Genomic DNA, 23799 nt, shown 5'->3' with positions numbered 1-23799 from the left:
AAGGCACCAGTTACATAATTTGGCCAAGGACACAAACCATCATGCTGCAAAGCCCAGAGAAGACCATTCTACAGACTCCAGAGCCCACATTCATAGTCTGCCTCCCAGCGTGACCACTTACCCAACAGCAGCAGTGGATGAAGCCACCTGCAAGGGCACAGAGAAAAGGCCTGTCAAATGAGAGGTTACTAATTTATCATCTTAAGGTAAAAAATGGAAGAGAGTTGTAAATAAGCAATACTGGCTTCATTCTCACTTAAACATCTCAATTTCTTCTTGCTTTGGGGTTTTGGCCATTAGGTTAACTATCTTGTGCAGTATTTCCATGTTAAAGGAATTTAACCCAGCGTGTGCTGAGATAAATGAAGAAAGTGGGTCCAGCACCAGTGGTTTCTGGGGAACCAGAAGAGGTGGGGGCTGCCACCCCTCTTTAGAAGACTGACCTTGGAGCTGCCCCAGGCACAAAAACTACCCTGTTGAGGCTTCATGAGAAGTTTCAGCAGCTAACCCTAATCACCCAGAACACGTCAACCATGTCCTCAACTACAGACTCACCTGTTGTGCAAGGAGGCAGCAGAGTAAGGCACCACCTTAGGAAGAGGATGAGGAGGGGGACAACGGAGTGGGGGGTGAGGTGGGGGGGCTGAGATACAGGAAGCACAGTTTAAGCACTATCACATAGTAACAATCAGAATATGATCTCAAAGTTAAAACATCCAAGAAAAGCTTTCTTCCCTTCTAACCTTAGAAAAACTCAAGTCATACCTAATTTTCCCCTAAAAGACTCATCTCCTTCCTCTACAAAATGAAATCAAAGAGAAATCCTGTATTTAAAAAAAAAAAAAAATTTATTTTAATCCTTCCTAGAGGAATACAAATTTGAATGAAATACATTCATTCCATAAATACATTAGCAGCAAAACCTTCGTCTCCAGCCCAGAAGTTGTGATTTCAAGCAGAAGGGCATGCTCCATTGACTGTAAACTTAAGGATGTATCTGCTTCTTGAGAAAAGCTGGGTATGCATGCTCCCTGGGACCTGAAAACAGATCCATCTGGTGACCATTAAGACTTTTCTCTACCTTCCAAGTCCTTTGGCATCCTCCATAGGTCCTTCAGCACAGACAACTAGGAAGACCCAGTCTTGCAAATGCACTAATGCCTTTGGAGTCATCTGTTGCTTTGAGCTGGCAACAATTTTAATGGTGTCCTGATACTTTCCATAGGGTAAACCAAACATAAAGAAGATCGTTCCCTTCCTTCTCTTCCATGAACGGAGGTTCCACTCTGCCAGGCATCTACTCATCTGTGCTTGTCAGCAGACAATCCGTCACGCAGTATTTGGGCACTCTGCGCTCCCAGTCCTCTTCATCTGAATGATTGGAGGCTTTCCTGGAGACCAAGACACGGCTATCCTTCAAGGATCTCTATGTGACAATAACCAGGTGACTTACCCTGACTTCCATCAAAATGCAGCCAGGCATCTCTCCTCCTTTTCTTCTCTCAATCACTACCTAGTGACAGATGGGTCCTTTCTTATTTGCCCTCTAGGCACCACCTGCTGAAAATTTGGGAAGCATGATTTACCCTAAATTCCCAAGTGGCCAGGAGAGGTTAAGGCAGGTGCTGCTTTCAACCTGTGAGCTGCAGGTTCCACACTTCCACGGCTACGCTCCAATCCGTTCTGTGAAGCATATGAGTCACAACAGTCTGCGTAAAACACAGTCAGCACTTAGGATGGCAAGTTTAGAGAGTTATCAAGTCATAGGACTGGGAGAAAAATGGAATAATGGGAGAAATTTAAAATAAATCTGGTTAGTTTGGGTCGAAGACTGCTTTCACTCAGGCATAAATGCTTCACCCAAATTATCAAAGAAAGAACAGACCCCAAAAGTTGACCCTTTTCTCCCTGCCCATCACTTAAAAACAGCACATGCTGCTCTCTCCTCCCAGACTGCTCTAAAGTGTTTCCATTCAGATGCTCTTTTGTAAGTGCTTTATCAATTCCCATTCAGTCCATTTAGACTATTGGCTGGAAGGAAATCAGAAACCACTTCATATAAAAACCACTGTAGTGGATAACTCATTAAATGTGTTTTTCCCTTTGTATTTTCCATCCAAAGCAGTTGCTTTTTTATTTATGAGAAGTAAGAGACTCATCTGCTGAAAACATAGCACTGTTAATCCTACAGTCTTCTGTTGCCACAGAGTCTGCTAGATCTTCCTCCTCAGAGTCGTCCTCCTCCTCCTCCTCTTGTGCTGAGGAACTGGAGGTGGGTCCTTTACAGGTCTTCAGATGGCGGGTAAGATGATATTTGGTTAGATATGCCTTTGTACATTTTTCACAGACATAATCTCGCTTTCCTTCATGAGAATTGAGATGCTTCTTCAAGTGATTTGTTCTCAAAAACAGCTTATCACACTTGGGACACTTGATCTGGCGTTCTCTAAGAGGGACAAAAGAAAAACATTTGATTTGGGGTTACAAATGACATCTGAGGCACACACTGAATTCTTTATAACCTCAGCCTTTGTCAGAGATGTTCTACCCTTTTAGAATCAGGTTTAGTTTTTTGTTTTTTTTTTTAACCTTTATTTCACTCATTTATTTTTTATGTGGTGTTGAGGATCAAACCCAGGGTCCCACGTGTGCAAGACAAGCACTCTACTACTGAGCCACAACCCCAGTCTGAGATTTAGTTTTTTTATAGGAGACACAGAGGTTATAAAATATAGGTACAGTTTGAACAGCATATGCTAATTTTGCCCCTTTTAGGTTCTTCATAAACAGAACCACTCTATTTGTATTTCTTCTGTGTCTTTCTTCTTTCACTGAATATGAAGCTTGTGAAATTCAATCACATATCAGTAGTTTGTTCCCTTCCATTGCTATATATTATTTATAAACAGACCACAACTCTGTGGTACTGGGTTTGTCTATTATGGATATTCTGATGATTTTCAGTTTTTTTATTAACATAGGTAAGACTGTTATGAACATTTCTACCCTTTCAAATTATTCTGCAACATGTAAGCGTTTCTCCAAGAACACACACAAGAGCAATATAATTGGATCCAAGGTCAAAAGATACGCACATCTTCAAGGTCAAGGAAGATAGTAACTTCACTGTTTCCTGAAACAAATGTGAAACAAGGTGATATGATAAAAAGTTACAGAAACTAGGGACATTTGGTCTGACAAAAAGAAGGTTAATGGGATAATGGCAGTGTCCATAAATTGCATAAAAGGCTATCAATTTAAAGAAACAAGTTTACTTGTGTATTCACTCCAGAGGGGAGTTATAGAGTGAAAGGATGAGGCTGATGTCAGCTTGACTCAAGCAAAACTTCCACAACTATGTGATAGTCAAGAAACAACAATATGTCCACTTGCCAGAGATACGGTACAAATCAGTCTTTTGTTTGGAGGAAGTCAACAGTTCTCAACCCTGGCTGGACACCGGGCACCTGGGGAGCTTTCTAAACTAGCAAGGCCAGGGCTCCACCCCAGACCAATTAAATTAAATCCCTAAGGGTGGGTCCTGGCACCAACTGCTTCTCACACTCACCAGCTGGTTATAACGGGCAGTGCTAGTGATAGAATGCCTCTCCATATCCCCCAGTCACAGGTTGAAGGTCAAACTCCAGCATGAGGAAGGGACTACAGGAAACAATAAGACTGAGTTCGAGACCTCCATGGTGGGATGAGTGGTCTTACAATAAGAGGAAGACACCAAAGATCTCATTTTCTCTCTCTCATGTCCCTTTCTCCCTACCTACTCCCAAATGGAAGACTGGGTGGCTTAAACAACAGAAGGGGTTTCTCACCGTTCTGGGGTAGGAAGTCAGAGATCAGGGTGTTGGTGTGCTGGGTTCTAGAGAGCACCTTTTTCCTGGCTCATCATGGCTTTCTCATTCTGCATTCCTCCCCTGCTATTTAAGCCATTCAGCCCGTGGTATTTAGTTGGGGCGACCTTAGGTATCTAGGCTGTTTGTCTAGATGATCCCAGAGGTCTTTCAGCTCTAATCTTGTACAATTCCATATTTGATAATTAGTATCTAATCTCCCAAAATTTTATAATAATAAAAAAACTAAAGACTATTTTAAAAGGTCCTTTACAGCCAGGCACAGTAGTACACACCTGTGATCCCAGCTAATTGGGAGACTGAGGAAGATCAAGAGTTCAAAACCAACCTAGGCATAGACCTAGGTTGCCTAGAAAGACCCCCATCTCAAAAAAAAAAAAAAAAAGGTCCTTTTGAGAGTTGAGATGTAGATTCAGAATCCCTGGACATTTAGCATTTCAGGCTACACTGTAGTTAGGTTAGAAAGCAAACATAAGAGCTGATACCAAAGCATTCTGTAGAATGTTCTGTAGAGTTTGGAGAAACACTTTGCTTTGGTATCAGAAAGCCTCCGGTGAATATGGATCTCTTAAGAGCAACTACAAAATATTTTCTCCCTCTTCCAAACTCACTCAAAGGGACAATGGTAAAATCTGTTTCATCTACTACTACTGTCACTAATGCAGGTTGGAGAATTTATTACACTTGGATTCAGCAATAAATTCCTAATCAATCTCCTGATATTTGGTCTTTTCCTCTTCATTCTCCGTCCAGCTATCAGAGTAATCTTCATAGAATGGGTATGTCACCACAACTCGACACCCTTTCCTTAAAGTCCTGCAGTGCCTGCACAATCACATGAATATAACCAATATTACTGCTCTGAATACCTAAAAATGGCTAAGATGGCAACTTGTTTGTTTTCCTGTTCACACACACACAGCACAGAACAGTTCCTGATACACTGCAGTGGTTGGGGAGCAGATCCTTCCCTGGCCTGCCACTGTTTACAGAATAAAATTAATTTCTTTGTAGAATAAGAGGCTCTTCATGGCACGGTGGCTGCCTCTCTCTCCACTCTTCTCTCATATGCACACTATGTTCTAACTATAAAGAACCACATTCAAAAGTCCTTTCTGCATCTGTTTCTGCCTGACATTCTCCCCCACCTACCTAGAGTACCATTCTCACTCCTTACCCTTATCTGCCTCCATGAATACTTCTAATTTATCTTAAAACTTAGCTCAAACTACCAAGAAGCCTTACCAAACCCCCAAACTGGCTTAAGCGCCCTTCTCCTATGGTTTTTCAGCATCCAGTGCCGCACACCATGGTAAATGTTTATTTGCTTCCAGGGTAAAACCAAAAACTCTGCTTGGCTATGTAGAACACAGGAGGCATCTACCATGCACCAGGGCAGTGAACAGATAGCATCAGCACCTGCAAGTTCTGGAGCTGGCAGGCTAAACCCACCCCCCAAGGATGGCATCATGGCTGCAAGGCTACTTACTGTGTGTGGATGAGCACATGCTGCTTGAGGTCCTGCCTGCGCATAAACAGCTTATCACAGTAATCACACTTGAGATTCTTCTCACCCGTGTGGATGACCATGTGTGATTCCAGGTGAGCTTTCTGGGTGAAAGACTTGTCACACAAAGTACATCTATAGTTCTTCTGACCTGCAAATTTACCCAAAATATCACACTGAGTATAAAACAACTACTAGCATTCTCAAAGATAAATTATATATAGGAATGCAGCAAGGCAAGAATGTAGCAGAACTGGCTGATACCTGAACTTTGCTTTCTAGGACTGTCCCCCTAGAAACACTCATAGCCATTTAATTTATATTTTGCAACTAAAGCTAATAAACCTGCTCTACTTATAGGACCTCTTATCTCAGTATGTATTAATGTTTATAGCTGACATGTGAAACCAAATTGGTGAGAATACTAATAATCCCAGTGCCCTACCTAACAAAAGACAGCTCATGAATTCTAGCACTCATCTGTAGGCAAACATATTTTTATACCTACAGTTTCTACTATTATCTTTTTAACATATAGTATGACCCCATAAACCCTACAATCCTTTTAAGAGTACATAAATATATCCAAGTCCAAGGGCTCAGCAAATCTATTCTTAAAGGCTAGAAAGAATCAGATTTTGTTGAGTCACAGATCTCAGCTGCAGCTACTCAGTCATAACACAAAAACATGGAGAAGGTCAAGTGTGGTGGCACACTCCTGGTAATCCCAGCTACCCCAGAGATGGAGGCAAGAGGATTACAAATTTGAGGCCAGCCTGGGCAACTTAGGGAGACACTGTCTTAAAAAGGGTTGGGGATATAGCTCAGTGGTAAACTGCTTGTCTAGCATGTGTGAGACCCTGGGTTCAATTCCCAGTATTCAAAACAAAAAAAATAAATAAATAAATAAATAAATTAAAAACTTCCTTCTGAAGACTTAGAGAACAAATCACCCAAGAAAGCAAAAATCTCATCAGTTCTAGAGTCTATTAAAAAAATAAGAGCTGAACCCACAATAAAACATTAAAAATTAAAAAAAAAAAAAAAATAAGAGCTGAAAGACAGGGTTGGTTTGTATGGAGTTTAGAAGATAGAAATGCAAAAATCAAATCTGGGCAGTTTACAGAGCACTATTCAAAGAGGCTCGTGACCAGGGCTGAACTATGTAGTGGGAAGCTCAGGCTACTTCTAGGGAATTCCCTTTGCTTTAAATCCAAACACAATGACCAACTTTCTGATGAACTGCATTTTTCCAAATACATTCCAACTATTGGTGGAAGCACCTAGAAAATCAAGCACCACACATGCCTATAATCTCAGAGGCTCAGCAAAAGTGAGGCACTAAGCAACTCCGTGAGACCCTGCCTCTAAATAAAATACAAAATAGGGCTGGAGATGTGGCTCAGAGGTCAAGTGCCCTGGTACCCCTTGTCCCTTCACCCCCCCCCAAAAAAATCAAACACTTTACTAACCCCTCCAAGGAGTCTCAGTTATCCATCCCACAAAGGTCTACTACCCAAGGAGGTCCCATCAATAGTCATCTGGATTCTTTCTCTGACATTGTTATGGTTTAGATATGTGGTATCCTCTAAAGCTCATGTGTTTGACAATGCAAGAATTTTCAGAGGTGAAATGATTAGATTATGAGAGCCTTGACATAATTAGATCAATTCACTGATATGGATTCACAGTATGGTAACTGTAGGCAGGATTGTGAGAACCTTGATGTAATCAGTAGATTAATTAACTGATATGGATCCACTGGATGGTAATTTAGGCAGGGTGTAGCTAAAGGAGATAAGTCACTGGAGGCGTGCCTTTGGGATTTATATTTTGTCCCTGGTGACCGGAGCTCTTTCTGTGCTTCCTGATTGCAATGTCCATAGCTTTCTCTGCCATGCCCTTCCACCATACATTAGCCCTCACCTCGGGCCCAGAGCAGTGGAATTGGTCTTCTATGGACTGAGACCTCTGAAAACTATGAGCCCCTCAAAAAATTTTTCTTTTTCTATGTTGTTCTTGTCAGGTCTTTTGGTCACTGCAATTAAAAACTAAGTAAAACAGACATTTTATTTCAACTCTACCTGCAATCTCAAATTGTTGCAAAAATTCCATTCTGATGGTCAGAGCTTACCAGTATGTATCTTGAGGTGGGTCCGCAGATTGCTTGGATCACTGAAAGCCTTGCTACAGAAGTCACACTTGTGGGGCTTCATACCCATATGACCCATAAAGTGGACGTGCAGTTTGGAAGGAGAGATAAAAGCTTGGGGGCACATTGAGCACTTCCATTTTCTTTCTTTGCTGTGGCCTTGACCATGATTGCTGCTGTGACCCTGGCTAGGGAGATGGTTATGGATGTGGCTGGTCAGATGAGCTTTGAACTCTGAGTAGGAATTGCATTCCTTGCCACAGTTACAGAGGTGCACATCTGGATGTTCAGGAACACCTTTAAAACAAGAATTACTCAATGTTTCCTGAGACTAAAATTTCAAAACTGTCCTTGATATTAATAATTGTTCCTTACAAATCTCCTAACAAAATTTCCAACTTGTCCACTGCCCATAAAATTAACATGTCTTATTCAGTGCTCTATCCCTATCATTTCAAATAATGTACCAAGCACATAAGAAAGCACTTGGTAAACATTGCATTATATGGCCTCTTTAAATATCACTGTCAATGGAACAGTAGAAAGAGCTTAAATCTCAATATTGCTGGCTTAAAAAGTAATTTTAGAAGCTTAAAGCTCAAATCAATGTTGTACCATAAAAGCTCTTTTTACATTAATATTGGTTGGTCAGTAACATTCACCTTATGATGGACCTCACAGATTTTAACGCCCAAATATAGATAGTAACAGCTTGCATTTACATATAAAAAAGTTCATGATTTACTTCAGCTGTCGTGTAAATCATTACCAAAGGATATTCCTGGTCCTTGGCATTCTCACTATGCTAGATTCATGACAAATAAGTCTTACAAACTTACCAATCTGCTGAGCATAATCCCGACTATAATAGAAAAGCAGTTCATGTTCAGGAGGGATGTCTTGTGAGGTGCAGAAATAAATTTTTCCATCATGGGGATAAGCCACCAAATTTTGCTCTTCCCGATTCCTAAGTCATCACATTTAATAGATTAAGCATATTATTTTTGGCTTTTTTTTTTTTTTTTTTTTGGTGTCTCATTATATTGTCCAGGCTGGCACCAAACTCCTGGCCAAAGCAACATTCCTGCCTCAATTTCCCAACTAGCTAGAACTACAGGTATTTACCACCAAACCAGGCTTAGCGTATCTTTTCCCCCCAATGCTGAGGACTGAACCCAGGACCTTTTATAAACTAGGCAAGTGCATTCCCAGGAACTGCATTCCCAGCGCCTTAAGCATATTAATTTTGAAATATATATTCAGTATCTTGTACCCCCTGTAGTGAATTCCTATATGAAAGCTTAGAACTATTTTCTCTAAATCATTTTTGTAATTCCCTATCCCACCTATTAAGAGCAATTTCTAGAGAAACAGAATTGTTACTTAAGTGCATTAGTTGATTCTTTTATAGTCAGAAAAACTGCAGTCTACTACTGGAAGCAAAAATTATAAATGAAATTTAGTCTTAAAAAAATATTAAGGGCTGAGGCTGTGGCTCAGTGATACAGTACTTGCCTAGCATGTGTGAGGCACTGGGTTTGATCATCAGCATCACATAAAAATAAATAAAGTTATTAAAAAAATAATAATTAAAAAATATATATTAAAGACAAAGACACAGAGACTGCTAACTAACAAGAATTAACTCCAGCCAGGCACAGTGGCGCATGCCTGTGATGCCATGACTCATAAGGTTGAGGCTGGAGGATCACCAGGTTCAAGGCCAGCCTGGGAAATTTAGTGAGAAACTATCTCAAAAATAAAAATTAAAAAAGACTGGGGACATAGCTCAATAGTAGAATTCCCCTGAGTTCAATCTTCAGTAGTGCACATTTGAAAAAAAATTAACTCCAGCAATAGCCTAAAGGGTTGACTAAGAGCCAATATAAAGGAAAACTTTGCAAATTCAATGACTATACATTCCTTATTACATTGGTAAGCTGAAGAACCTATTAAAAAAGGGTAGTGCCACAGTCTGGCTGGGCACCAAATCGGAAGGTCATGAGGAACTCCTTTATTATCCCAACTCCACCGGCACTCCACACGCACTCCCCAGGAACTCTCTCCCCCTTCCACTTAATGGGAACTCCCGAGGCAGCAGGAGCTGCCCTATTGCCGGACTGCAGGGGTCTATATACAACTGAATACATAGCCTGTTTCAATCCAGCATCATCCAGTCCTAGCAATTATACACAGCTTAACTTAATTATCATCATTTTAATGGCTCGCTGGCATCACCTTTCAACCACTCCTACTGGCAAAATGCTAGGCGCCATCCCTACTCGGCTGTGGCTCTCAACAGGGTAGTTCTGGGCTGGGGTTGTGGTTCAGTGGTAGAGCGCTTGCCTAGTACGTGTGAGGCGCTGGGTTCAATCCCCAGCACCATATAAAAAACTAAATAAACAAAGGTGTTGTGTCCCTCTACAACAACAAAAAAAAAAATTTAAAAATTGGGTAGTTCTGTGTGTTCTGATTTATAAAAATCACCATTATTCAACCACCACTAGAGTGACGATATTGAAAAGTCTTAGTTTTAAATATGTGCAGGTTGGGGCTGGGGATGTGGCTCAAGTGGTAGCGCGCTCGCCTGGCATGCGTGCGGCCAGGGTTCGACCCTCAGCACCACATACAAACAAAGATGTTGTGTCCGCCGAGAACTAAAAAAAAATAAATATTAAAATTCTCTCTCTTTCTCTCTCTCTCTCTCTCTCCCTCTCTTTAAAAATAAATAAATAAATAATATGTGCAGGTACTTATGTAACGTGGATTCTTCAGTCCTTTCATATTTTATACAAAGCTTCTTACTGAAAAATACCAGAAGGGAACCAACTTCTCTCATCCACAACTACTCTTACCTGGCTTTGCGCACAAACATCATCCAATTACATTCATTTTCGTCAGTTGTAATGATGCAGAATTCTAGGACACCATTGTGGTATATCTGCCAAAAGAAAGCAGACACACGTCACATGAACTGACAAGTGATAAAGTACTACACTAAATTTTGGTCAGCAATCCATTCATCTGCTCATGTACAGTAGATCCCCACTTTCCTAATCAGTGTGAAAATACACGACTGCCTTCTCCACATGCTTATCACTTCACCAATCCTATCTCACAACAGATTAAAGAGCATCAGAGACCTCCAGTTAGTACTCAGAGTACAAAATGACTTTGTTCTTGATTATTCACTTTTTAGTTAGAAAATATACAAAAAAGAAAAACAAAAGTCTTCTTATCCAACCATATTCATCACTACCACAAGGCAGACATAGAGTAACTGACTATTCACTAAGGGCAAAAGACCACCCCTCCTCGTTTTTCCTGTTGGACCTAGCATTGTTTTGTGTTCTATTTTGGACATCAAAACTGAAGTTCCCAATGACAGTGGCACCTTACTTTTCTGATTATCATAAGACCTACTTTCTCACCACTTCAATTTTGCAAGCATTATTTCCAATTCATTGAGATTCTATCAAAACATGTTATAGGAACAAATATGTAAGTCAAAATTTTGCATTTCCATTAGAAAACTAGAGAAATAATCTTAGTTTCCAATCCTAGAATTGTTTCTTAAGCTAAATATTTAAGGAATGTTTTAATTAAAAACATCACATAAACAAATTTCTCAGCTGCAGCAAGTAATTAAAATGCATAAAAAGGATCAAAATGGTTGGATTAGCTCACAAAATGGAGATGAAAACAGTTTATCCTGTTTGTTCAGTAGCTGGTATTGTGCTATAGAATTTGACCATCAAGAATAACAAAAAGAATGTAATATTAAAGAAAAGACTGACAGCTAAATGGCACTCACTGCATTAGTTCTGGCTAATTCTTACTTTATATCACTTTTTAAAACTACCACATTATAATAAAAACAGCCAAAATTCAGAAAAATTACATCAGCACTGACCTTCCAAATATGGTTAACAGCCTTGTCTGTCCACTCTGCGACTTCCATGGAGTGACTCTGCTGACCAATAAGGGGCCCAAAGCAGGTGCGCACAGGAATGGTTTCTCCACTCCATACACCTATCAGTGGACGGACACCAACTACACAATCAATGACTTTAAAAACTAACACAATACTGACACAGGTGCTTAACTCATTCAAAGACTCATTTTCAATGACCTTAAGTACTACAAACAAGTCAGCACTCCTGAGAGGTAGCTAAGGCCTGAAAGGTCCTGGCCTGTAAATAAGTAAAATGCAATGAATGGATTCAACAGCACTCAGAAGAAATGCAGAGTAAGAAGCAGTATCAGAAATTCCTAAACCTAGTTGTATGTATAAGGAAACCGACCTTGTCCTTCCAAATACATTACTTTAAAGTTAATACACAAGAAAGTACAGAAAACATTGTTCTATTATAAAAATATAAAGCAATTACTATAAAAAAAAAATCAAACTTCTAAAATCTTTCATGCTTAAGGCACTGCTCTATATTATATAAGCCATTTAGTACTTTCAAGGCTTAAGCCCAAGCCGTAGCTGAAAGAATAACAAACCTAATTTCATATCTTCAAAAAACAGCATAGGAACTTGAAAGCCACGTTAAATTCACATATGGGAAAACGTACTCTGACAGTCCACATTCCTTATTCCTTTTTCCGAAGGAGTATTAGAGAACTTACAAATATCTGATCAAACATCTTTTGTGCCATACAATTGTCCATGGTAAATTTTTGATGTTTTTAATACACAAGTTTCAAGGAGTGTGCTGTTAGTATAATTGTTAGTGGATGAAACAGCTAGAATAAAAGTCAAGGCTTCAAAGACTCAAGCCAGGACTCTTTCCTCTACTTAAACCTGATTCTAAAAAAAGGGGAGGTTGCCCAATAAAGTTTGCAACTTTATTTACTGCACCCTAAATACGACAAATATTCTCTAAAACTATCCTAAGCCATAAACAGATTTTTGGATCAATAAATCACTGAATAATATAAATTATACACATCCACTCTTACAGCTCTACCCTATTAAAAAGAAACTTGATGTGCCAAGATTCTTACCAACTTCTGCTCCCACAATTGACTGTCGAAGAACAAGCTGCTTTGGGAGAGAAAGTCTTGCTCTGCTCTCTATTGGAGTATCAGGAACAAAAGTCACTGGTCCATGATCAGGGCAATCTGAAGGATAGGCTCGGTCACAAAGAGTGCACCCTATAAAGACCAAATTTGAGAAACACAAATGGGTGTAGTTCACAGGTTAAATTATGACTTTTTTAAATTTAAATGCTAATTCCTAAAATGTAACCAGTAAGACATAGTTCTAACAGAAATACTGTAATCAAAGAACAACTTTCTTATATTAAATTTATATATATTATATATTATATTAATATATAATATATATTAATATTTATATATTAATTTAATATATAATATTTATATATTAAATTTATATATCTAATTTTCTTTAGATATGACAGGATAAATTTCCTATTCAGTGCATAAAAGAAAAACTGATAAAAAGAGAAACTGGAGAAATAGCACCATGGTAGAGCACTTGCCTAGCACAAACAAGGCCTTGGTTTGATCCCCAGCACTACAATAAATGTTAAAAAGTAACACTGTATTACTTCAACAACCAAGTATTATTATCCCTTGCATTAAGTAGATAAGCAATACTTTTGGATAGGGTACCCTAAAGTGCAAATGATTACAATTCTGAACTGTAAGAGAAAACTGAATTGAAATGTTAGTCATGCAGAGTGGGAGAAAAGATGGCAGTATGGACAGAGGGGTTGAGCCAGCTACACCAAGCCTAGTTTTGACAACACATTCTAAAGAAGACAAAAAATAAATTAAAAAAAATAACCAATGATCCACTCTTGTGGAGAACAGGAAAAATCATATTCTTGCAGACCTACGTGCACCAAATTTTTCTTATTTTTCATGCACTCCATCTTTTTGCATTGTTAGAGAGGGTACTGCCTTCATTCACTGTTCTTTGGGGGTTTTGTTTGTTTTCAGTCCTGGGGATTGAACCTAAGGGTGCTCTGCCATTTAGCTACATCCCCAGTCTTTTTTCTTCTTTGAGACAAGGTTTCACTAACTTGCCCAGACTGGCCTCAAAACCTGTAATAGTCTTGCCTTAAACTCCCCAGGTGCTGGCATTACAGGCATGTGCCACCATGCCCAGCTCATGTGGTGTAACGAGCGTGCTTTTCCACACGTTTTGTTCTGTTCTTTAAACTTCCCTTTCTGTGTGTTAAGGAACAGTATTCATGACACTGTTATTCAATGACTGAGTTCAACTTTCCAAATTCCTTCACAAAGTAGCTGAACACAAAAATAAACCTTAGAACCACAGCCATCTGTCTTATTTTGCTAAACAATCCATCTGAAATTTGCACTTCAGCGGAATAAAATGTCCAAGTTTTCATATTCAGGAAAAACAGTAGTATAGCTACTACTTCAACTACTACTTGATTAAAAAAAAAAAAATGTGACTAATCAGATTAGAGATCCCCTACACCTGATGAGAACTGAGTCTCCATTGTTCTTAGGAGAAATAACCTCCAAAGGAGATTCAGACTTCATATTGAGAAAAAATGATTAAAGGTTTCTCCAAAAGACACACAAACGGCAATAAATACAGGAAAGATGTTTAGCAAAATTAGTCATTAGGGAAATACAAGTAGAAACCACAATGGGATACTACTTCACATTACTAGGCTATAATAAAAACATAAAGAAATGATATATGTGGGTAAGAATATAGAGAAATTGGAACCCTCATATATTGCTAAGAATGCAAAATGGTACAGCCACTTCAGAAAATAGTGTGGCTAATTCCCAAGAGGTTAAATATAAACACTGTACCCCATAAATATGTGTGTCATATACTGTGTGTCAATTAAAATTTGTAAAAGTGTGTATTTATTTATGTATCTATACTGCAGTGCTGGGCTTTAAACCCAGGGCCTCATGCATGTTGGTCAAGTGCTCTACCACTGAGCTATTTCCCTAATCCAAACTTTTTAAAGTCAAAAATAGAGTAATTCCACTCCTAGATGTGTATCCAAGACAATTAAAAACATCTGTTCATACAAAAACTTGTACATGAATGTTCATAGCAGTATTCATAATAGTCATGAAGTAGAAACAACCAAAAGTACATCCACTGATGAATGGCTAAAGTGCAGCATATTCAGAGTGTGAAATAACAGTCAGCTATAAAAAGGAATGAAGTACTGACACATGCTACAACATGGATGAGCCATGATAATATGCTAAATAAAGAAGCCAGAGACAGAAGGTCACATATACTATGATTCCACTTACATGAAATGTTCAGAATATACACATCCATAGAGATAGAAAGTAGATTAATAGTTGTCTGAGAATTGAGTAGAAGGAGGGCATGAGGAATAACTGCTAATGGGTATAGGCTTCGTTTTTTTAATATTTACTTTTTAATTGTAATTGGACCCAATACCTTTATTTTATTTATTTATTTTTTATGTAGTGCTGAGGATCGAACCCAGGGCCGCACACATGCAAGGCGAGAGCTCTACCACTGAGCCACATCCCCAGCCCTGGTATAAGGTTTCTTTATGGGTTGATTAAAACGTTTGGAATTAAGACAGTGGTAATGGCAGCACAACTTTTGAATATACTGAAAATTGCTACACTGTATACTTTAAAATGTACACCTAAGCCAGGTGCAGTGGTGCATGCCTGTAATCCCAGCAACTTGGGAGGCTGAAGCAGGAAGATCCAAAGTTCCAGGTCACCCTTAGCAACCTGGTGAGACCCAAAAAACAAAAAGGGCTGGAGATGTAGCTCAGTGATAAAGTACTCCTGAGCTCAATTCCCAATACGAAAAAGAAAAAATATTTACACCTTATAAACTTGAGATTTTAAAGGTTAATACAACATGATCAACATATTGATTGACTTCTGCAGCCCACACCATGGTGGGCTTCCTCCTTTTTGACTCTCCTGGGCAGTCTACTTTGGAAGCTCTCCCTCCATTGCTTATCTGGATACCCCTTGCCCTCTTCTCTTCTCATTGTACACTTATACTAGACAGTTTAGCCACAGTCAACATCTTGGTTGTCATACTCTCTAAATATTTAGTCAGATCCTTCCTGAGCTCCAAATTCAACATTTCATTAGATATTTCTACTGGGCATCTTATAGACACAAATCAAATGCCTAAAACTGAACTTACCCTCACTCCAAAAAATGTAATAATCCAATCTCTTCTTTCATTATTCTATCTACCTAGATTCCCATGCCAAAAATAAGGGTTTTCTCTTAAACTTTTCCCCTTCCCCAACTTTATCCAGTCCACAAGCTCTGCTGAGTTCTTTGTAAATGATCTCTAATTTCTTCATCCTCAATATCTCTACTCTCACTTGGAAAATCATCACCCCTCACTTTAATTGTGGCAGCTCAGTACCTATTCACTTATCTATGCTTCCCATCACAGAGGCTCTCTAAAGACTGCTCTACTCCCAGCATCTAGCACACAGGTTGGTATACTGAAAGCACAACATGTTGTTTGCATGAATGAGGCATACAGTGTGATCACTTTTACAATTTTTTGTTATTGTTGCCCAATAAAAAGAACTTCTACATGATATGTATTCTAAGGAAAAAAAAATGCATTGACATCCACTTATATTTTCCATTGCGTTATAAAAGTGATCTCATATTTTTTTTTCTTTTGGTCTTGTGTTGAAAGTACCCAAGTCATGTCACACAATTTAGCTTTAGGACAGTTTACTCCTGGAACTCTATTTGTAAGACCTTGGAAACACCTTAATACTTATCTGTAAAATACAGAAATGATTACTTTTCTTCAAGTGGACACTGGAAGAACCAGTGAAGTATACACCATTTAGCTTAATTAAGAAAAAGGAGCCACAATAATCAAAGGAGATTACAAAGGAAAAGAAAAATTCCAAAGTCTAATAACTTTCCATACTCCCTTAATCTGTGCCAGATTTTGTGTTTAAACCTCTTAGGCATGATGGCCTTTTAAAACCAATATTTCCAAAAAGAAAAGCTAAGCACACTCACAAATTGTAAACAAAGTTGCCATGTTTTCCTTGTTTGAATTGGAGTCTTCCATTTGCAGTGTCGGTGGTACAAAAGAAAGACTGTCTGAAGATACATCTACATGACCTGTACCCATGGCAACCTCCTGGGTGATAGAGGAGACAGCCACAGGTTCTAGGCTGAGGCCAACTTCATGGAGGGAAACAGATTCTAGGGAGGCGAGGTTGTGTGAGGTAGAGAGTGCCACGCTTACAGAGTTGGTGCTCATGGCCACAGTGTGGATGGAATCACTGAGAGCACTATCAGACATCCCGTTGACTCGACTTGCAATGTGGTCTGTTTCCATGACCACAGGGAGCTCCAGGCCATTCCCATGAATGGGTATCACACCACCATGTCCTACTGTGTCTGCTGCAAGGTTGTTGCTCACAGAATCCACAGAGAGAGGTTCATGACTTCTGGAGCCATTTGGGATTTGGGAATGCTCGCCTGCAACACCATCCATTGTAAGCTCCTCTGCCATTCCGTCAGTAGAGATTGGGCTGGTAACTCTAGAAACGTTCTCCATGGTGATTGTTGAGTCCAGAGCCACCTCATGGCCATCACTAGGATGAAGGCTTTGGGCGCCATGTGTGTTCACAGAACGAGAGTCTATTGAAACAATGCCTGGTTCTAATCCAACATTTCCATTGGACTGATAGGGATCAAGTGCTGATGGGTTATTGGCGATGGATAATGGTGTATTACCATCAACATTTATAGAGTTGGGATGGATGTACTGAGGAGGTGGTCTGTCAGCTAAATAAGATAAAATGCCTGAGAAAAACAAAAGATTAGGTATCAGAGACTTTTTACATTGCTATATATTAAAAATTCCAAGTACTAGAAACTATTTTCCTTATAAATGTAACTAAAATCTACTTCAATTTAATCAATATCCATATTTTATAAATAGCAACCTACTTACAACATAAATAAGTTTTTTCCTGTGAAATCCTAAAAAATTAGCCATATTCCTTTGAGGCCAGGTGGAAATAAGTCATTTAAATGCTTCCTTTAATATTTACATGGTTGCAATTCCTGAGTCCTAAGATGCTAAAATTTGCTCTATTAAGAAACTAAACAAATGATTTGAATGCAGATTTTGTTAAAATCTTCTACTAATAAATTATATTTAACTGACTAAACTATCACAACACATTAAACTCTACCCAAAACAAGTCACGAATGTACCAATTCTATTGAAACAAAACATAAAGAGTGTAGTGTTGGGATGGAAACCAGGGCCTCAAGCATGCTGAGCAAGTGCTCTACCATATTCCCAACTCCAAAAAAACTTTTGAACTTGTGCTTGTAAGGACGTAGTGAAATGGTACTTGTTGCACTGCTAGGATAGTGTAAATTACTAAAACCTCTTTGAAAAGTACATCTATGAAGAACCTCAAAAATACTCACATCTTGCACAAGAAATTCTGATTATGATGACCTTCCCTAAGTGCATTTTTGTAAATATTATACACAAAGATATTCATAACAACATCAGTTACAATGGGAGTAAAACCTGGAAAACAAAACTGTCCAGCAATAAAGACTAATATAATGAACTACAGAATATGTGTTCAGTAGAATGGAATGAGTCATTAAAAAGGATAATTATGAAAAGCACAGAGCAGCATGGAAAAATATGCAGAGCAGAGAAAACTACTAAGTTAAAAAGTAAACAATCATGCATGCAATCATTTACAAATACGGCCTTAATTATGAAAAACAATAAAAGCCTATACCCAAAATAAAAGACAGGAAGTACACTAAAAATATGTTCGCAGGGACTTTGAGAGTTTCCCTCTAACACTTTTCTAAAGAACAAAAATTCAATAAATTTTAAAAAACAATGGCACTGAAACAGGGTATGTGGTGGGTAGGTATTAGAAACACTGAATCAAAAGCCCAATGAGGCGGCAACCGCCTGTAATCCTAGCAACTCGGGAGGCTGAGGCAGGAGGATCACAAGTTCAAGACTAGCTTCAGCAACTTAGTGATATCCTTATCTTAAAATAATAAAAAAGGGGGCTGGGGTTGTGGCTCAGTGGTAAAACACTTGCCCAGCACATGTGAGGCACTGGGTTCGATCCTCAGCATCACAATAAAAAAATAAATAAAATAAAGGTATTGTGTCCATCTACAACTGAAAGTATTTAAAAAAATAATAATAATAAAAAAGGGGTTGGGAGATATAGCTCAGTTGGTAGAGTGCTTACTTTGTATACACAAGGCTCTGGGTTCAATCCCCAACATCATAAAAAAATTAAAAATAAAAATAAATAAAATAAAATTTGATTAAAAATTAAAATGTGGCTCAACAGTAAAGCACCCCTGGATTCAATCCCCAGTATCCACCACCCCGCCAAAAAAAAAGAAAGAAAAAGAAAAAACTGAACCAAGAAGATGCCAAAGGAGGAAAAAGAAAAACTGTTTATGTGCAATTAACAAATTCAGGTTAGTCGAACTGCTATATGAAGAATACATTAGCCAGGCATGGTGGCACATGCCTATAATCCTAGCAGGTCAGAATGCTGAAGCAGGAGGATCGCAGATTTGAAGCCAGCCTCAGCAACTCAGTGAGGCCCTAAGCAACTTGGTAAGATCCTATCTGAAATTTAAAAAAAAAAAAAAAAAAGGGCTGGGGGCTGGTGATGTGGTTCAGAGGTTAAGCATCCCTGAGTTAAATCCCTGGTACCAAAAAAGAAAGAATGAATATGTGCACATTCTTAGAGGAAAGAACATAAATATAAACAACCCCCCCCCAACCTTGGCATTAATATCTAATAATGACAAAGAAAAAAGAGTCGTATTCAAATCTTCAAGAACTGTGTTTAAAAGTTGGCTCTGTGCTTTTTTTTTTTCTAACAAAGAACTATAAAACTTACCAGGTAAAATGGTTCTGAAGTAACTGCTCTCCAGGTGGGGGTAGGGTGGTGGAGGTAGGGTATAGTTTCTTTCGGGTAACCCACACATCACCCCTCGATCCCCAATACCCATTGGGAGCATCAAAGACAAAGCAGAAGGCAGAGAGCTCAGGGAGGGACCCAAGTTTGGAATTGCCACTGGCAGACCTACAAAAAAAAAAATTATTTTTTCTTAAAGAAAATAAATTTTAAAAATTCTCTCCACAGCCACTGACTAAACTCACAAAACTTCTTGCATATGAGCAAAAATCTTAATTTAGTAGGCTTTCTCATCCCTAGACAGACAAATATCCAAACACATGACAAAGCAAAATAGCTTTAGTCCCAGAATTAGTTCCCAAGTTAGTTTATAAATAAAAGATGATCCTCCAGTTGTCTGCACTGCTCTTAACCCATTAGGTCCCAAGTTTTCAATGCTGTATTATAATGACAACAATGTATTAAAATAGCTTGAAAGTCATAATATATATGTAATTATATTAATATAATTATTATTAAAATTGTGTTTTCATTTTATAAACAGTGTGTGTATATACATATATATACATATACATATATACATATACATACATACATATATATACACACATATATACATACATATATATACACATATAAAATATATTGTTTTTAAGTGTTTACAGATGTTTCACAACTAGAACAATGGGACAAAACGGTTAAGCACCAAAACATTTAATTTATAATTAAAAACCTAGTTTAAAGAACCTTTAAAAAGAGAACAAATTATATTCAGGAAAAAAAAAGAAAGAATTGTTCAAAGGAGTGGAGTATGGTTTTTCTTTTTTACTTTGTATTTTCCTTTCTATATGGTGGAATGGTTCACTTTTTAAAAATTCAGATATGCTTCTACTTGTAAGAGTGCAATTCAAAGTCAGATGTAAAATCATACATATACACTTTCATACAGTCTTTTGTATATATTCTGTGCCTCACAATCAATAAAAAATTTAAAGCTTAGATTACATCTATCTTGAAACATATCTACTTTCGAAGTGCTGAAGTGGCCCTTACTATGCCTAAGTATCATGATGAATACTCAACCACCTGGACAGTGCTGATTTTGCATATTTGTGTCAGGAGCAATATTTTTTAATAAGCTTTTCCTCAACAAGAGTGTCCACTAAAAGGAATGCCGAAGAGACAATCAGCTGGGTTAACCACTAATAATTTTTTTTTAATTTCTTTTGCGGACACTTAAGTGTAAAGAGATATTAATTTTGATTAATCTTATCCAACTGCTATATTTTACTAATTAGTCAGATAACTCTCTACAGAGAACTAAATAGATAACTTATAGATCTATCTAAAATAATCCTAATACTAACTCCTATTTTGATAAAAGTCTAGCATATTTCAATGTCACAGATCCTTAAAAATCAATAGCTTATTCATTTCTTCTCCACTTCAATAGGAAAAATAAAACTAGACAAAAGAAAAATAGTACAGCAACAGGGAAGAATGAATTCTTCTTGTATTATTCTCTGAGTGACAAGGCTCATAGGGAGCTCTCCAGAGGAGCTACATCTCTGGGATCACCTCTTTTCCAGAATTCCATGTCTGGCACATTTCCAGTTGTTCAGTTTCATATCTAGCAATAAAGCCCCATTCCCTGTGCTTCTGGGAATTAAAGAGTAAATTTAACTGATTCTCTTTATTAACCCAGGGACAAGGTACCAAGATGAGAACCAGATGAGTGGATAATCCAGAAGGAATGCCAAACTTTGGACAAAATGCTACCAATCAAAAAGAGACCATAAGACAAAAAAAAAAAAAATAACTACTACTCCTCTTATCCACTAGAACTCTGCAACTCTGCAAAATATTTTCTTCTATGCTACCCCATGTGGGACAGCCATTCAGGTCTTTCCAGTTATTTCCACCCTTAAGAGCACTCCAATCTCCTCTAGGCTCCACTTGGCAGTGTTAAGGTGATGAAGCACTGAAATGCAGAGGCACTCCCTTACCGCTCACCTGGGGCAGGGATGGCACTGTGAGTAGGTGAGGCAGCCAAACCCAGGTGACTTCCTGAGACTGGCAAGGCATTGCTCACAGAGGATGAAGTCAGCTGCTCCATCCCCACTGGGCTCAGGTTCATTTCATTCATCCTAGGAAAGATCATACACAACCAGTTATACAGAAAATTACCTCAGTGACTTCATGTTAAGATGTCCAAGAGGGGCTAGAGTTGTGGCTCAGTGATAGAGCACTTGCCTAGCATGTGTGAGGGTTCAATTCTCAGCACTGCGTATAAATAAATGAATAAAATCAAGATCCATCAACACCTTAAAAAAACCTTGGGAGGAAAAAAAAAAAAAGATGTCTAAGAATCTGAATTTGTGGGGATGGGGACATGGCCTGATCAACTAACTATTTGTTTCTATGCTCTGAACTCTCTGAGATAGCTAATGTGATATTCTTTCTGCTAATAAGAAAACTAGGATTCAGAGAAGTTAATTCACATGAATGTTATTAGCAGAAACAAGGTCTGAATTCAGATCAGCCTTGTTCCAAACCCCATGCATATCATTCAAAGAAAAGGTCTGTAATCTGTACAGCATGTTGGCAATGACTTTCTTCTCACAATATTTATTTTCTCTAATTGGTTTATTACTTACAACTATTCAAAAATTTTTACTAATCCTTTTTACCTGGAGTTGAGGCAATAATGGGTCTGATTCAGATCACCAATGGGGTGAAGAAGCAGCATACTTTTCCCAGGGGTCAATATTTTATTTTATTAAAAATACCTTAGTAGGGGCTGCGGTTATAGCTTAGTGGAGAGTGCTAGCCTACCAGGTGTGAGGTACTGGGTTTGATCCTCAGCACCACATAAAAGTAAATAAATAAAGCTATTGTGTCCATCTATAACTTAAAAAAAATTGTTTTAAATACCTTAGTAATCAATCAATACTCTTAATATCCCTTAACTATCAAGGTTCATTACATAAGCTTTGCTAGAACATTACTAAATATTACTCTGAATCCTCATACCAGTTCTGCAAAATAAGGTATATGAGGAAACTGAAACTCAAAGGTGGAGTGGCATGTCATATGCCCCAAATCATAAGAGTGATTAATGAAAGAACATAAAACATCTTGCAAAATGCTGCCCAAAAGTTTACTTTTTCAATATACCAAACTGTTTTCTAATACACCGACCATTTTTGGCAGGCTAAAGAATCAAAAATCACCTTTTCTACGCAATCCATCTTGCAGTGCCACTAAAAACAACTTAAAAATAAGAGTAACACTGATTTGAATAAGGCATTATTGGAGGTTATTTTTAAAAAGTATTAGTTCTTAATCAGAATTCAGAGATATCATATTATAATCATTACCATTTAAAGAGGCTAGTCAACACAACAGTAAAAGATCTCTATGACTTTTAATCCTTACAATGGGTAACAGTGTTAGGCATTCTTCTCTGTATATCTACCTATATTTGGAAGGGGGGAAGGGAATCAAATGGGGCTCCATATTCCTTAGCAGTGAAGTCAAAACCAAATAGGTTTTTAATTTTGAAAAACAGCAATGATATTTTAACCAAACCGGAACTAATAATAGCTAATACTTATTACTCCCTTATCATGAGTTAGGCACTGAGCTAAGAGATTTACATGTAACTATCTCTTCTAATCCTCATAAACACCGTAAGATAGGGGGTTTTTTGTTTTGTTTTTTGTTAATCTCACTTTAAAGATGAGGAAATTAGACTCAGAGAGGCTAAAAAGATCACATAACTTTGGGCTGGGGATGTGGCTCAAGCAGTAGTGCGCTCACCTGGCATGCATGCGGCCCAGGTTCGATCCTCAGCACCACATACAAACAAAGATGTTGTGTCTGCCGAAAACTAAAAATTATTAAAAAAAAAAAAAAAATTCTCTCTCTTAAAAAAAAAAAAAAATCACATAACTAGTCAGAGGTAGTATAGAGTCAGGATTTAAACCCAGATCTAATTTAAGAAACACAAACTCTTGCTGGGTGTGGTGGTGCACACCTGTGATCCCAGCTTCCTGGGAAGCTGAGGCAGAAGGATAGAGAGTTCAAAGCCAGCCTCAGCAAATTAGTTAGTCTCTGTCTCTAAATAAAATATAAAAATAGGGCTGGGGATGTGACTAAGTGGTTAAGCACCCCTGAATTCAGTCCCTGGTAACAAAAAGGAGGAGGAGAAGGAGAAACATCTTAACATGAAGTCACTGAGGTAATTTTCTGTATAACTGGTTGTGTATGATCTTTCCTAGGATGAATGAAATGAACCTGAGCCTGTCTCTT

The 23799-nt window shown here is 38.2% G+C and overlaps 1 protein-coding gene across 4 annotated transcripts in view; it reads right to left on the bottom strand.

The window, feature by feature from the left end:
- Positions 1 to 833: 833 nt before the first annotated feature.
- Positions 834 to 23799, bottom strand: part of Prdm4 (PR/SET domain 4) — a 25041-nt gene continuing 2075 nt past the window's right edge. The window contains exons 2-12 of one of the 4 annotated variants that reach the window (XM_048802456.1): positions 23308 to 23377; positions 21499 to 21632; positions 19468 to 19653; positions 16562 to 17356; positions 12539 to 12688; positions 11439 to 11578; positions 10381 to 10466; positions 8365 to 8492; positions 7508 to 7822; positions 5356 to 5524; positions 834 to 2446 (exon numbers count right to left, since the gene is read on the bottom strand). In XM_048802456.1, the coding sequence (XP_048658413.1) occupies positions 2134 to 2446; positions 5356 to 5524; positions 7508 to 7822; positions 8365 to 8492; positions 10381 to 10466; positions 11439 to 11578; positions 12539 to 12688; positions 16562 to 17356; positions 19468 to 19653; positions 21499 to 21632; positions 23308 to 23318 (2427 nt within the window). In that variant the 5' untranslated portion in view covers positions 23319 to 23377 and the 3' untranslated portion in view covers positions 834 to 2133. Of the gene's footprint in view, positions 2447 to 3095; positions 3134 to 5355; positions 5525 to 7507; positions 7823 to 8364; positions 8493 to 10380; positions 10467 to 11438; positions 11579 to 12538; positions 12689 to 16561; positions 17357 to 19467; positions 19654 to 21498; positions 21633 to 23307; positions 23378 to 23799 lie in introns of all 4 variants that reach the window. The other 3 variants (XM_048802462.1, XM_015482800.2, XM_048802455.1) reach the window with 3 other exon arrangements.

The sequence above is a fragment of the Marmota marmota genome, unplaced genomic scaffold (genome assembly GCF_001458135.2).
Source record: "Marmota marmota marmota unplaced genomic scaffold, marMar, whole genome shotgun sequence".
Taxonomy (NCBI): Eukaryota; Metazoa; Chordata; class Mammalia; order Rodentia; family Sciuridae; genus Marmota; species Marmota marmota.
The sequence above is the reverse complement of the archived record's forward strand: the minus strand, read 5'-3'. Positions and strand labels throughout refer to the sequence as shown.